The following is a 15,372-nucleotide window of genomic DNA, read 5'->3' on the forward strand; positions in this document are numbered from 1 at the left end:
GAATGTCCTTATGATCCTAAAAATGTAATTATCATAAAAACATGAATTTCATACAGTGTTGTAAAATATGCTTTGATTTTTTTTTTTAGCAAATGTTTCAAAGTGTAAAAAGTCTTGTGGGGAGCCTTTGAATATCTAGCTTCTTTCTTTCTTTTTTAACTCACAAGCCTTGCAGTGTCAGAGATTGGATATGCACCATTAGCCATAGATATGCTAACCCCAGGTTCAGAGTAATGAAGTAGGAGGATTGCTTTGAGTTTACAGGTAACCTGGGCAGGTCTCAAAATAAACTGACTCTTAAATAGCTTGTAACTTGGCTGGTAAAATGGCTTGCGGGGGGGGGGGGGGGTTACGATACTTGCAAACAAGCCTGAATTCAATCCCTCTGACCTACATAGTGAAAGGAGGAAGCTGACCTCTTAGCTCTGAAAGTGCACTCATGACTTGTTATAACTCTGGCTTATGCCTGGTATGGTAGTGTGTACTGTAATCCTGGCACTTGGGCGTTAGAGGTAGGAGAGGCAGATGGTCCAGACCAGCCATGACTATACAGTGAGTGAGTTTCAGGCCAGCATGGACTACAGCAGGTTTACTGCTACACGGGCTATAAACTTTAAGGTCCTTTTGCTAATTTGTATACTGTCTTGCTGTTAAGAAATTACATAGTGTTTCCCAAATAACTAACATAGGTACAAGGAAGAGAATGTATAACTCTGACTGGATAATAATATCCCAGATGTAACATGGTTACATGTTAAACAAAACATGGTTTTGTGTCCAAAGGTTCCAACCTTGCTCCTCTTGAAAGGTAGTAATGTTAAATCAGAAGCATGGTGAGCTGCCATTAGTCACATGGAGGACATACATCATAAATGAGACAAAGGAGAGAAGAGCACTAAATGACAGGACCCCAAATCCAGCTCCAGCAAAGCAGCCCCCAAGGTGCTCTTGAATCTACTTGGCAAAGTCTGGGTGCACAAAGAGAAAGTGACCCCATCCCAGCCAGCACTGGGTGGCAACCACAGTGTGTGACATATGTAGAAATCAGCTGAGAAAGTCAGAATGCCCTTTTGTTGCTATAAATTACTAAAAAAATTAACATGCACTTTAGTTCAGTTGAGGATTAGCACGGGGTCAGCACACAGAAAAGTTGAGGTCTGCCTTGCTGCGCCTGCAGCTCCTGTAACCAAACAGAAACAAAACAGAACTACCCAATCTCCAGGGCTTATCACGACTAAAGGCTCACCAGGCTCAGTCCAGTAGCCCTCCTTCGACAGGAACTGTTTCTAGAGCTAGTAAACACAGGAAGAGAGTCCATGCCTAAGAACATCCATCACCAGGTTATTTATAAAGAGAGGAAATCATAACCTATATAAAATGAATTTAAAAGCAATGGTTAAGCCATACTATGTAATGGAATAAAACTCAGACATTAAAATCAGAGACCATTATCCAAATGCCAGTTGAGGATATGGCTCAATGGCAGAGTGTTCCCCAGCATGCACAAGGCCCTGGGTTCAATCCCCAACATGATAGATGTGTACGTGTTTATGTTTTTAACAATAATTTCATTTGTTAACATACATTTGGTCATTACCTGCTTTTTTGAATATGTGAGCAGTGTTATTTCTTATGAGCTATACAAATAGTTGAAGATTAATTAGCAAAGTAACTTCATATAGTAATTCTGCCAGTCTCCTTCAGACAAAAAAATAAAAATACATGTGGAAAAATAATGAAAGCAAATACTTCAACCATATATTTACATTTTCTAAATTTTATTTAATGAATAGTCTTTTAATAATGTTAAATTATCACATATAAAATACTTTGTGTTAACCTTAATACATCTGCCTAAGATAAAAAGGATACCAGTCAAAAGCAATGGTTCTCAACTTGTGGATCATGACCCTTTGAGTGTTGAATGACTTTTTCACAGAGGTCACATATCCTACATATCAGATATTACATTATGATTTATAATAGTAGCAAAATTACAGTTAAAAAGTAGCATTGAAAATAATTATATGGTTGGGGTCACCACAGCTTAAAGGGTCTTAGCATCTAGAAGGATGAAAACCACTGCCCTAATACTTTAAGTTTTTAAGAACCAGATGAATTTTAAAGCAAGAATTTCAGAAAAAAATCTATTTTTTTAAGAAAATCCTAAGATCACTGGAGGGAAAGGAGAAGATTGGTGGGGGGTTGGGGGCAGGAGTGTGGAGGACAGGGGATCAAGGGTAAAAGGTAGGAAATAAGAAAGAGGAAGGACAAAAGCAAGCTGGGGGGCTTGAGTTCAGATCCTCAGAATACACATAAAATCTGAGCAGGCATGATGGTCAGAAGTAATCTCAGCACTTGGGAGGCAATGAGAGGCAAGCTGGAGAGCTACATTAGCCAGAATTGGCAGGCTTGAGACCAGTGAGAGACCTTGCCTCAATAAGAAGAGTGGAGAGCACCTGCTGTCAACCTCACACCTCCATGTGCACGTGTGCCCATGTGTGCACGTGTGCCCATGTGCGCGCACACACACACACACACACACACACACACACACACACACACAGCCCACAAACATACACCAAAAATGAAAGGAAAACCAGTGCATGTTCTAGGAGCCTCAAGCCACACTGAGGTGGAGTCACAGTGACATCTGTGGCTGGCGTCTGCAGATGCTTCACAGCCTCGTCCTGTTCCTCCTCCTCTGCCTTTTGATGCCTCATGCATTAGTTCTGGGTTGACTTTATAAATGTCTATCAGAATTATAACCACTGAGTAAGATAAACATGCGGCCTGTTGACAGAAGCATGGTACATTTTTATTTCCTTTCTCTGTTTTGAAACACTTAAGGCATGAATGTTAAGTTGGCATGCTACTCTGTTGAACATGGTTTTAATTGTTTTTATCTTTTTACTTGCAGGACACTGAAGATGTTGGTTCTCTCAGAATGGTTCACTTTGGTTTGGTGTAATGATTAGAAACACCAAAAAGAAAGCTGTCCTTTTTATATCTTTTCTATTGACCTTATCAACAAAAGTCTTCACGCATGGACTGTAGTAGAAGGAAAGCTAGTGCATGCAGCACAGCGTAACATAGCTAAGCAGCCCTCAGTAAAAGTTCCTAAACAATTGTCTTCGTAATGTGTGTGCTTCTCAAACTCTGAAACTATACATTGGGAGCATCAGGGGTGAAATATTTAAACTCGTTCTCCCACATCTTTTAAATTTTCCTCCCCTGGGGGCTGGATGATTCAGTAGTTACAAGCACTTGTTCTTACAGAGGACCCAGATTCAATTCCCACCACCCACATGGTGGCTTATGACTGTCCATAACTCCAGTTCCAGGGTAGTCATTGCCCTTTTCTGACCTCCTCAGGCAACAAGCACAGACATGTGGTATGAGCAAATCACACACACACACACACACACACACACACACACACACACACAATAAATCCTTACAAATTTCTTCTCCTGCTTTTATTCACATTACTAATAAAATGTTTATTGAGCAAACATTTCTATCCAGACCTCCTAAATCAAAAAGTTCTCCATCACAGATTTTTGCAATGAGGAACTGATACCCCTTGCTCCAGCCAGCATGTTATAGGAGATATTGAGCTCCTTTAGCTCAGGCTTCTCAACATTGTTTCCACTGTGCCACATGGAAATGTGGAATACTTGGGTGCGGGTGGTGGTGACTAATGCTCTGTCACCTATGGCTGTAACATGCTGGTCTTTGTCTCTGACACCAAGTGCCCCTCCCCCATCTTCTCCCAACACCTATAAAGCTCTGTTTTCCCAGATCCAGGTCCCCATTTAGTCCACAACTCTGTAGCAGAACTCACTTGGCAGCCTGCCCTGCCCCCTCTCATCTGTTGTGGATCCCACAAATCTTCCCTTCTAACTGCCCTCTGCCCACTTGTTGCTTCTTCCAGGTGCAGGGACCCTGCTGCTGCTGCTCTTAGGGCCAGGAGCCTGCTGAAGGCCAGGCATACTTGCAGCTCTTCTACTGTTCCTGAGATCAGCTCCCTCAGTCTTATCCCCAGCTCTGTAGAGGAAGCCTGCTGTGGTCTCTCTCTCCTCCAACCTTTCCTCTCCCATCTCATCTCAGTATCCTGGCCTCCAACACCAGCAGGCATTCCCTGTGAACACAGCAGCTGGGAAACCAGGTGACAGCCATCACACTGAAAATCCAGAAAGAGATCAGAAACCAAGGAACAAAACACTCACCCAACAAAGGCAAATCCAGAAACTAGCACCTAGACACACAATCACCCAAACGCAGATTCCTAGATGGCAGCATAAAAACACAATAACAAGGGCAAAATGTTCTCAATAGAGCCCAGCTATCCTACTAGAGCAGGCCCTGAATATTCCAGCATAGCTGAAACACAAGGAAAAAACCTTAAAACCAACTATTGGAAGGTGATAGAAGTCCTCAAAGAGGAAATGAACAAATCCTTTAATGAAATCCAGAACAAAAACAAAACAAAAAATTTGAGGAAATAAACCCCTAAAATCCAAGAAAATACAAACAACCAGTTGAAGGAAATGAATAAGACTATCTAAGGCATAAAAATGGACATAGAGAAGAATGCAAACTAAGGGAATTCTGGGTATGAAAAAAATTATGAATTTGAACAGGGACTATAGTGGAAAGCTTCACCAACAGATTTCAGGAAATGGAAAAGAAACTCTCAGGCATTGAAGACACAATGGAAGAAATGGATATATCAGTGAAAGGATATGTTAAATCTTAAAACTCCTGAAACAAAATATCCAGAAAATCTACATGTTTGTAAGTACTAAATCTAAGAGTAAGACTAGAGGAAGAAGAATCCCAGCTAAAAGGCCCAGAAAATATTTTCAACCAAATTGAAGAAAATTTTCCTAACCAAAAGAAGAAGATACAGGAAGCCATATAGAACATTTAATAGACTAGACACAAAAATACCCTCTCCATATAATAATTAAAACACTAAACATATAGAAACAATGCACGACTATTAAAAGCTGCAAGGGGAAAAGACCAAGTAACATATAAAGGCAGACCTATCATAATTACCTGGTCTCTCAATGGAAACTCAAAAGCTGAAAGACCCTAGGCAGATGTGGTGCAGACTCTAAGAGACTACAGATGGCCTCCCAAACTACCATACCCAGAAAAATCACCATAGATGGAGAAAATAAGATATTCCATGATAAATTCAATAAATATCTTCAAATCCAACCCTATAGAAGGTGCTAGAAGGAAAACTCCAACTTAAGGAGGTTAACTAAATCCATAAAAAATAATCTCATACCAGCAAAATCAAAAAAGGGAAACACATACATACACCAGCAACAGCAACAACAAAAATAAAAAAATAACAGGAATCAACAATCATTGGTAAATATGTCTCAATATAAATGGTCCCAATTCCCCTAACAAACACAAACTAATAGAATGGATGTGAAAACAGGATCCATCCTTCTGCTGATCCAAGAAACACACCTCAATAAAAAATGATAGACATTGCCTCAGGATATTGGTTTGTGAAAAAGATAGTCCAAGGAAATATACCTAAGAAAGCTGGTGTAGCCATGTTAATATCTAACAAAATAGACCAAACCAAAACTAGGCAAAAGAGATAGGGAAAAACATGATATATTCATAAAAGAAAAAAATCCACAAAAATGGCATTTTTTTTCAATGTAGTCTTTCAGAATATGGTTCTTTTTTTTATTATTATTATTAACTTGAGAATTTCTTATTTACATTTCGAATGTTATTCCCTTTCCCGGTTTCCCGGCAAACATCCCCCTAATCCCTCCCCCTCCCCTTCTTGATGGCTGTTCCCCTCCCCACCCTCCTCCCATTGCCGCCCTCCCCCCAACAATCACGTTCACTGGGGGTTCAGTCTTAGCAGGACCAAGGGCTTCCCCTTCCACTGGTGATCTTACTAGGATATTCATTGCTACCTATGAGGTCAGAGTCCAGGGTCAGTCCATGTATAGTCTTTAGGTAGTGGCTTAGTCCCTGGAAGCTCTAGTTGGTTGGCATTGTTGTTCATAAGGGGTTTCAAGCCACTTCAAGCTCTTCTAGTTCGTTCTCTGATTCCTTCAACGGGGGTCCTATTCTCAGTTCAGTGGTTTGCTGCTGGCATTCGCCTCTTTATTTGCTGTATTCTGGCTGTGTCTCTCAGGAGCAATCTACATCCGGCTCCTGTCGGCCTGCACTTCTTTGCTTCATCCATCTTGTCTAATTGGATAGCTGTATATGCATGGGCCACATGTGGGGCAGGCTCTGAATGGGTGTTTCTTCTGTTTCTGTTTTACTCTTTACCTCTCTATTCCCTGCCAAGGGTATTCTTGTTCCCCCTTTTAAAGAAGGAGTGAAGCATTCACATTTTGATCATCCGTCTTGAGTTTAATGTGTCCTATGCATCTAGGGTAATTCAAGCATTTGGGCTAATAGCCACTTATCAATGAGTGCATACCATGTGTGTTTTTCTGTGATTGGGTTACCTCACTCAGGATGATATTTTCCAGTTCCAACCATTTGTCTATGAATTTCATAAAGGCATTGTTTTTAATAGCTGAGTAATATTCCATTGTGTAGATGTACCACATTTTCTGTATCCATTCCTCTGTTGAAGGGCATCTGGGTTCTTTCCAGCTTCTGGCTATTATAAATAAGGCTGCGATGAACATAGTGGAGCACGTGTCTTTTTTATATGTTGGGGAATCTTTTGGGTATATGCCCAAGAGAGGTATAGCTGGATCCTCAGGTAGTTCAATGTCCAATTTTCTGAGGAACCTCCAGACTGATTTCCAGAATGGTTGTACCAGTCTGCAATCCCACCAACAATGGAGGAGTGTTCCTCTTTCTCCACATCTTCGCCAGCATCTGTTGTCACCTGAGTATTTGATCTTAGCCATTCTCACTGGGGTGAGGTGAAATCTCAGGGTTGTTTTGATTTGCATTTCCCTTATGACTAAAGATGTTGAACATTTCTTTATGTGTTTCTCAGCCATTTGGCATTCCTCAGCTGTGAATTCTTTGTTTAGTTCTGAACCCCATTTATTAATAGGGTTATTTGTATCTCTGCGGTCTAACTTCTTGAGTTCTTTGTATATTTTGGATATAAGGCCTCTATCTGTTGTAGGATTGGTAAACATCTTTTCCCAATCTGTTGGTTGCCGTTTTGTCCTAACCACAGTGTCCTTTGCCTTACAGAAGCTTTGCAGTTTTATGAGATCCCATTTGTCAATTCTTGATGTTAGAGCATAAGCCATTGGTGTTTTGTTCAGGAAATTTTTTCCAGTGCCCATGTGTTCCAGATGCTGCCCTAGTTTTTCTTCTATTAGTTTGAGTGTATCTGGTTTGAAGTGGAAGTCCTTGATCCACTTGGACTTAAGGTTTGTACAGGGTGATAAGCATGGATCGATTTGCATTCTTCTACATGTTGACCTCCAGTTGAACCAGCACCATTTGCTGAAAATGCTATCCTTTTTCCATTGACTGGTTTTGGCTCCTTTGTCAAAACTCAGGTGACCATAGGTGTGTGGGTTCATTTCTGGGTCTTCAATTCTGTTCCATTGGTCTATCTGTCTGTCTCTGTACCAATACCATGCAGTTTTTATCACTATTGCTCTGTAATATTGCTTGAGTTCAGGGATAGTGATTCCCCCTGAAGTCCTTTTATTGTTGAGAATAATTTTAGCTATCCTGGGTTTTTTTGTTATTCCAGATGAATTTGCAAATTGTTCTGTCTAACTCTTTGAAGAATTGGATTGGTATTTTGATGGGGATTGCATTGAATCTGTAGATCGCTTTTGGTAAAATGGCCATTTTTACTATATTAATCCTGCTAATCCATGAGCATGGGAGATCTTTCCATCTTCTGAGGTCATCTTCAATTTCTTTCTTCAGAGTCTTGAAGTTCTTATTGTACAGATCTTTTACTTGCTTGGTTAAAGTCACACCAAGGTACTTTATATTGTTTGGGTCTATTAAGAAGGGTGTCGTTTCCCTAATTTCTTTCTCGGCTTGTTTCTCTTTTGTGTAGAGGAAGGCTACTGATTTATTTGAGTTAATTTTATACCCAGCTGAAGTTGTTTATCAGCTTTAGTAGTTCTTTGGTGGAACTTTTGGGAACACTTAAATATACTATAGTGATATTTTGACTTCTTCTTTACCAATCTGAATCCCCTTGATTTCCTTTTGTTGTCTGATTGCTCTGGCTAGAACTTTAAGAACTATATTGAATAAGTAGGGAGAGTGAGTGGGCAGCCTTGTCTAGTCCCTGATTTTAGTGGGATTGCTTCAAGTTTCTCTCCATTTAGTTTAATGTTAGCAACTGGTTTGCTGTATATGGCTTTTACTATGTTTAGGTATGGGCCTTAGTTTAATGTTAGTTTAGTTTAATGTTAGCAACTGGTTTGCTGTATATGGCTTTTACTATGTTTAGGTATGGGCCTTGAATTCCTATTCTTTCCAGGACTTTTATCATGAAGGGGTATTGAATTTTGTCAAATGCTTTCTCGGCGCCTAGTGAAATGATCATGTGGTTTTGTTCTTTCAGTTTGTTTATATAATGGATCACGTTGATGGTTTTCCGTATATTAAACCATCCCTGCATGCCTGGGATGAAGCCTACTTGATCATGGTGGATGATTGTTTTGATGTGCTCTTGGATTCGGTTTGCCAGAATTTTATTGAGTATTTTTGCGTCGATATTCATAAGGGAAATTGGTCTGAAGTTCTCTTTCTTTGTTGGGTCTTTGTGTGGTTTAGGTATAAGAGTAATTGTGGCTTCATAGAAGGAATTCGGAATTCGGTAGTGCTCCATCTGTTTCAACTTTGTGGAATAATTTGGATAGTATTGGTATGAGGTCTTCTATGAAGGTCTGATAGAATTCTGCACTAAACCCGTCTGGACCTGGGCTCTTTTTGGTTGGGAGACCTTTAATGCCTGCTTCTATTTCCTTAGGAGTTATGGGTTTGTTTAACTGGTTCATCTGTTCCTGATTTAACTTCGGTACCTGATATCTGTCTAGGAAATTGTCCATTTCCTGCAGATTTTCAAGTTTTGTTGAATATAGGCTTTTATAGTAAGATTTGATGATTTTTTTAATTTCCTCTGAATCTGTAGTTATGTCTCCCTTTTCATTTCTGATTTTGTTAATTTGGACACACTCTCTGTGTCCTCTCGTTAGTCTGGCTAAGGGTTTATCTATCTTGTTGATTTTCTCAAAGAACCAACTTTTGGTGCTGTTGATTCTTTCTATGGTCCTTTTTGTTTCTACTTGGCTGATTTCAGCTCTGAATTTGATTATTTCCTGTCTTCTACTCCTCCTGGGTGTATTTGCTTCTTTTTGTTCTAGAGCTTTTAGGTGTGCTGTCAAGCTGCTGACATATGCTCTCTCCTGTTTCTTTCTGCAGGCACTCAGAGCTATGAGTTTTCCTCTTAGCACAGCTTTCATTGTGTCCCACAAGTTTGGGTATGTTGTACCTTCATTTTCATTAAATTCTAAGAAGTCTTTAATTTCTTTCTTCATTTCTTCCTTGACCAGGTTATCGTTGAGTAGAGCATTGTTCAACTTCCACGTATATGTGGGCGTTCTTCCCCTATTGTTATTGAAGACCAGCTTTAGGCCGTGGTAGTCTGATAGCACGCATGGGATTATTTCTATCTTTCTGTACCTGTTGAGGCCCGTTTTTTGACCAATTATATGGTCAATTTTGGAGAAAGTACCATGAGGAGCTGAGAAGAATGTATATCCTTTTGTTTTAGGATAGAATGTTCTGTAAATATCTGTTAAGTCCATTTGGTTCATGACTTCTCTTAGTCTGTCTACGTCTCTGTTTAATTTCTGTTTCCATGATCTGTCCATTGATGAGAGTGGGGTGTTGAAATCTCCTACTATTATTGTGTGAGGTGCAATGTGTGTTTTGAGCTTTAGTAAGGTTTCTTTTACGTGTGTAGGTGCCCTTGTATTTGGGATACAGATATTTAGGATTGAGAGTTCATCTTGGTGGATTTTTCCTTTGATGAATATGAAGTGTCTTTCCTTATCTTTTTTGATGACTTTTAGTTGAAAATTGATTTTATTTGATATTAGAATGGCTACTCCAGCTTGCTTCTTCTGACCATATGCTTGGAAAGTTGATTTCCAGCCTTTCACTCTGAGGGTAGTGTCTGTCTTTGTCTCTGAGGTGTGTTTCCTGTAGGCAGCAGAATGCAGGGTCCTCATTGCGTATCCAGTTTGTTAATCTATGTCTTTTTATTGGGGAGTTGAGACCATTGATGTTGAGAGATATTAAGGAATAGTGATTATTGCTTCCTGTTATATTCATATTTAGATGTGAGGTTATGTTTGTGTGCTTTTCTTCTCTTTGTTTTGTTGCAAAGACGATTAGTTTCTTGCTTCTTCTATGGTATTGCTTGCCTCCTTATGTTGGGCTTTACCCTTTATTATCCTTTGTAGTGCTGGATTTGTAGAAAGATATTGTGTAAATTTGGTTTTGTCATGGAATATCTTGGTTTCTCCATCTATGTTAATTGAGAGTTTTGCAGGATACAGTAACCTGGGCTGGCATTTGTGTTCTCTTAGGGTCTGTATGACATCTGTCCAGGATCTTCTGGCTTTCATAGTCTCTGGCGAAAAGTCTGGTGTGATTCTGATAGGTCTGCCTTTATATGTTACTTGACCTTTTTCCCTTACTGCTTTTAATATTCTTTCTTTATTTTGTGCATTTGGTGTTTTGACTATTATGTGATGGGAGGTGTTTCTTTTCTGGTCCAATCTATTTGGAGTTCTGTAGGCTTCTTGTATGCCTATGGGTATCTCCTTTTTTTAGGTTAGGGAAGTTTTCTTCTATGATTTTGTTGAAGATATTTACTGGTCCTTTGAGCTGGGAGCCTTCACTCTCTCCTATACCTATTATCCTTAGGTTTGATCTTCTCATTGAGTCCTGGATTTCCTGTATGTTTTGGACCAGTAGCTTTTTCCGCTTTACATTATCTTTGACTGTTGAGTCGATGATTTCTATGGAATCTTCTGCTCCTGAGATTCTCTCTTCTATCCCTTGTATTCTGTTGGTGATGCTTGTATCTATGGCTCCTTGTCTCTTCCTTTGGTTTTCTATATCCAGGGTTGTTTCCATGTGTTCTTTCTTGATTGCTTCTATTTCCATTTTTAATTCCTTCAATTGTTTGATTGTGTTTTCCTGGAATTCTTTCAGGGATTTTTGTGATTCCTCTCTATAGGTTCTACTTGTTTGTTTATGTTTTCCTGGAATTCTTTCAGGGATTTTTGTGATTCCTCTCTGTAGGTTTCTACTTGTTTATTTATGTTTTCCTGTGTTTCTCTAAGGGAGTTCTTCATGTCTTTCTTGAAGTCCTCCAGCATCATGATCAAATATGATTTTGAAACTAGATCTTGCTTTTCTGGTGTGTTTGGATATTCCGTGTTTGCTTTGGTGGGAGAATTGGGCTCCGATGATGCCATGTAGTCTTGGTTTCTGTTGCTTGGGTTCCTGCGCTTGCCTCTCGCCATCAGATTATCTCTAGTGTTACTTTGTTCTGCTATTTCTGACAGTGGCTAGACTGACAGTTGGTCTTACCTGCGGTCCCGAGGCTCAAGTTTGCTCCTGGGGTGTTGCTTATGAGCTCTCCGAGGTGGCAGCAACCAGGAAGATCTGCCCGCCCTTTCCCGGAGCTTCTATGTACCAGGGTTCCAGATGGCGTTTGGTGTTTTCCTCTGGAGTCAGAGATGTGGGCCAAGTGTAAACTCTTCTGGTTTCCCAGGCGTGTCTGCCTCTCTGAAGGTTTAGCTCTCCCTCCCACGGGATTTGGGTGCAGAGAACTGTTTATCCGGTGGGTCTCTTCAGGTTCCGGCAGTGTCTCAGACGCAGCAGATTTCCTGCTCCTGTGCCCTTATCCAAGGGAACCCAGAGGCCATATACAGTTTCCTCTTGGGCCAGGGATGTGGGCAGGGGTGGGCAGTGTTTGTGGTCTCTTCCGCTCTGCAGTCTCAGGAGTGCCCACCTGTCTTGGTGGTGAGCTCTCTCTCCCACAGGGTTTTGGAGCAGTGAGCTGGAGGCAGGGAGCACGAGATTGGGACTCCCACTAAAAACCCCAAAAATGGCATTTTAATTCTTTTTTTTTTCTTTGACCCAATCGGTATGATATAAATGCCCACTTAAACATACAAAGCCCGATAACATCCATCCCTTAGGAACATTGATAGCAACCTGTAAATACACAGAGCAGAATCTTAACATCACCTGCCATGGCTTCTCCCCTCTCTCTGTCTCCTCTCTCTGTCTCCTCCTTTCTCTCCTAGTCTCCTCCTCCTCTTCCTTCAAACTTCTCTCCTGCCCATCCTTCCTTCTCCTCCAATAACAGGCCTCCTCCTATCCTGTACCTGCCCCTCACCTCTACTTTATAAATTCAATGGGGAGGTGGTTCTGGTGAAGTCACCTGAGTTCTGAGTCCTTGACTAGGCAGCTGCCCTTGGGGCAGTGGAATTAGCATCAAAATACAGATAACTTCAGGGCAAACCACAACATTTCCCCCTTTTTGTGCAGTTAAAAAGCCTTTTCACTTACATATAAATTGAGTACAATTTTAACCATTCTACAATTTGTAAAGCATATCACATTCTCAACACCCAGTCCATCACTATATCAGTAAAACAGAACATTTAGTTATCCATTCCAGCTTAAGAAAGGCTTAAAATATATATCTTGGCTAGCTTGTATACTATCTGATAACTATCTAATAAAATATGTATTTTCAGAGTTAAACAGCCTGATAGGCTATGAGACTATAATCAGTCTTCAACCCCGTCAGAAATCTTTGAATGTCCAAATATCTATACACATAGGAAGCCTAACACGGCTTCCAGAACTCAGAGGTTGTAGAGACAAAACTCCACTAGCACAGTCCCCTGTTAGCAACATCTTCAGTGCAAGTCTTCAGCCTTCTGGCCCAAAATCAACTGACAGACTCTTGAAATGCAGATTTTTGAAGGGCTGATCCCCCTGTCTTGGCAGAGTTTATCAGTCAACTACTCTGCATAATTTGTCCTTTTCTGGACAGTATTAGTCTGCAGATGAAACAGGCAGTTTTGTCCAGTGGCTGCCTAGCCACAAAGTATTGCCTCACTTGGAGGTAGAGATGTTCAAATTCTTTGTTAAATCCGCCAAAGGGGAACTGTTAGGAGCAGATGTGTCTCAACAAAAGATAAATAACTTTAAATCTCAAATTTTTGTGGATTTCTGATGTTTTTGAAAACCATCTCCCTATATAAGACAATCTGGACTATTGTCTCCTAAATTTTATCTTGAAAGTACTCTTACAAACTCAGAGCCATGACTTTGCTATTTGAATCTTAACTCACAGGTATAATCAACTCAGAAGTTTGTAATGACAACAATAGAAGGACTGGCTCTAAACCTTGTAAACTTTTTTGACAAAAAAATTCTATACCAAAACAAAGATACGATTTAAGCTTAGTTACCAAATGAGATTATGACTGTACAATTCAATCTAGCTAATTCCTCCCTGTTAAGTTACAACCGATTTTAAATTCCTCATAAAAACAACTTTAGAATAACCACTTTTAGCCCCCCAAAGTCCAGGGAATTGGGGCGACGACTCCTCCATAACTTCTTCAAGCTGTACATGGGCGTTGAGATGTCCTTGGGGGTAGGGGGTAGGAAGAATGAAACAAATGCTGTAGCTGATGTGTCCAGACTGGTCCCAGCTAAAAGTCCTTGAGACCAGGGATCCAAGTAGGCACACTCTGTAAAATACAACTCTCAAGACAAAAGTTTAGAATCAAGATATCTTTTTGTTTGATTATCCTGAATAAATTTTTCAGGCAGTCTACCGCTATCAAATCTGATCAGTATGACTCTGAGGTTTCCAGAGCCTAATCACATTTTTTAAAAACACAAAGACAAAATCTTTCTCCCAAAATACTGTGTTCCTTAGTCTGAAACCAGAAAAGCTTGTATCTTGCACTCTCTCCCAGAGTAATAATATAACCATAAAATTCAAAGTCACACCCATCATGGATACTAAACAATTTTTTCCCTTTCTTTCTTTCTTTTTTTTTTTTTAAGATTTATTCATTTATTATATATAAGTACACTGTAGCTGTCTTCAGACACACCAGAAGAAGGCATGGGATCTCTTTACAGATGGTTGTAAGCCACCATGTGGTTGCTGGGAATTGAACTCAGGACCTCTGGAAGAGCAGTCGGTGCTCTTAACTCCTGAGCCATCTCTCCAGCCCGACCACACAGTTTTTTTGTTTTTTTGGTTTTTTTTTTTTGTGTTCCCCTCCCCATTCTCCCCCCATTGCCGCCCTCCCCCCAACAATCTAGTTCACTGGGGGTTCAGTCTTAGCAGGACCCAGGGCTTCCCCTTCCACTGGTGCTCTTACTAGGATATTCATTGCTACCTATGAGGTCAGAGTCCAGGGTCAGTCCATGTATAGTCTTTTGGTAGTGGCTTAGTCCCTGGAAGCTCTGGGGGCTTGGCATTGTTGTTCATATGGGGTCTCAAGCCCCTTCAAGCTCTTCCAGTTCTTTCTCTGATTCCTTCAACGGGACAACCACACAGTTTTTAACAAACATTTTAGTGTGTTCCAGTTCAAATCTACTTTCATCGAAAATAAGTTTTTGTTGTTGTTTTTACCTCTAAAGGTTTCTTTCCTCTTTTTTTTTTTTTTAATATGCAGGCTATAACTGAACTAGAGATTCTCCTGTCAGCCTCTCAAGTACTGTTTTTTTTTTCTTATTTAGAGAATACTTTATTAGTTTTTGTAATCAAACCCACGTAGATAAGACCTTACATATTTAATACAGTGTGTTACCCCTGTACAAATGGAAAAAACTTAAGTTCAACATTTCTAGACCAATATGGCTGTTAATTTCTGTACAGTGCCAACTCAACACAGTAAACGGGGATACTTTTTTCGAAAGTTGACAGCACAGGTAAAGTTTCAAAAAATTCAAATTATATATCTGTATATATATATTTATATTTATATAAAAAGACCAATAATAGCAGTGTGTTATGCATCAACAGCAGCAACAGCTTTTCCAGGTTCTGCAGTCATCTGAACAAAACTGTAGAGACATCCAGCACACTCCATTAAAAAAAAAAAGTAAAAAAACAAAACCCGAGAAAACAGCACAGTTCTGTTACTCTTGTGGTACCTGGCACCATTTTTTTTTTAAATTAGCTTCTCAATCATCATCTGGAAAGAAAACATTCTGAGCAACATCATTAAAAACAGCTCTGATAAAGCACCGTCACTACTACGTATCATAAAGCAGGTACAAGCTATTTTACATCCACAGAGGTAT

General features: G+C 40.0%; 1 protein-coding gene and 1 pseudogene across 5 annotated transcripts in view; both read left to right on the forward strand.

Annotated features, from left to right (window-relative positions):
- Wdpcp (WD repeat containing planar cell polarity effector) overlaps positions 1-3,129 on the forward strand; it is a 330,858-nt gene extending 327,729 nt beyond the window's left edge. For 4 of the 5 annotated variants that reach the window (XM_087583532.1, XM_087583534.1, XM_087583535.1 and 1 more), the window contains one exon: positions 2,921-3,129. In XM_087583532.1, coding sequence (XP_087439658.1) covers positions 2,921-2,971 — 51 coding nt within the window. In that variant the 3' untranslated portion in view covers positions 2,972-3,129. 5 annotated transcript variants of the gene reach the window in all.
- On the forward strand, positions 1,587-1,710 carry LOC120093047 (small nucleolar RNA SNORA19; annotated as a pseudogene).
- Positions 3,130-15,372: the final 12,243 nt, after the last annotated feature.

The sequence above is a fragment of the Rattus norvegicus genome, chromosome 14 (assembly GCF_021556685.1).
Source record: "Rattus norvegicus strain SHRSP/BbbUtx chromosome 14, alternate assembly SHRSP_T2T, whole genome shotgun sequence".
Taxonomy (NCBI): Eukaryota; Metazoa; Chordata; class Mammalia; order Rodentia; family Muridae; genus Rattus; species Rattus norvegicus.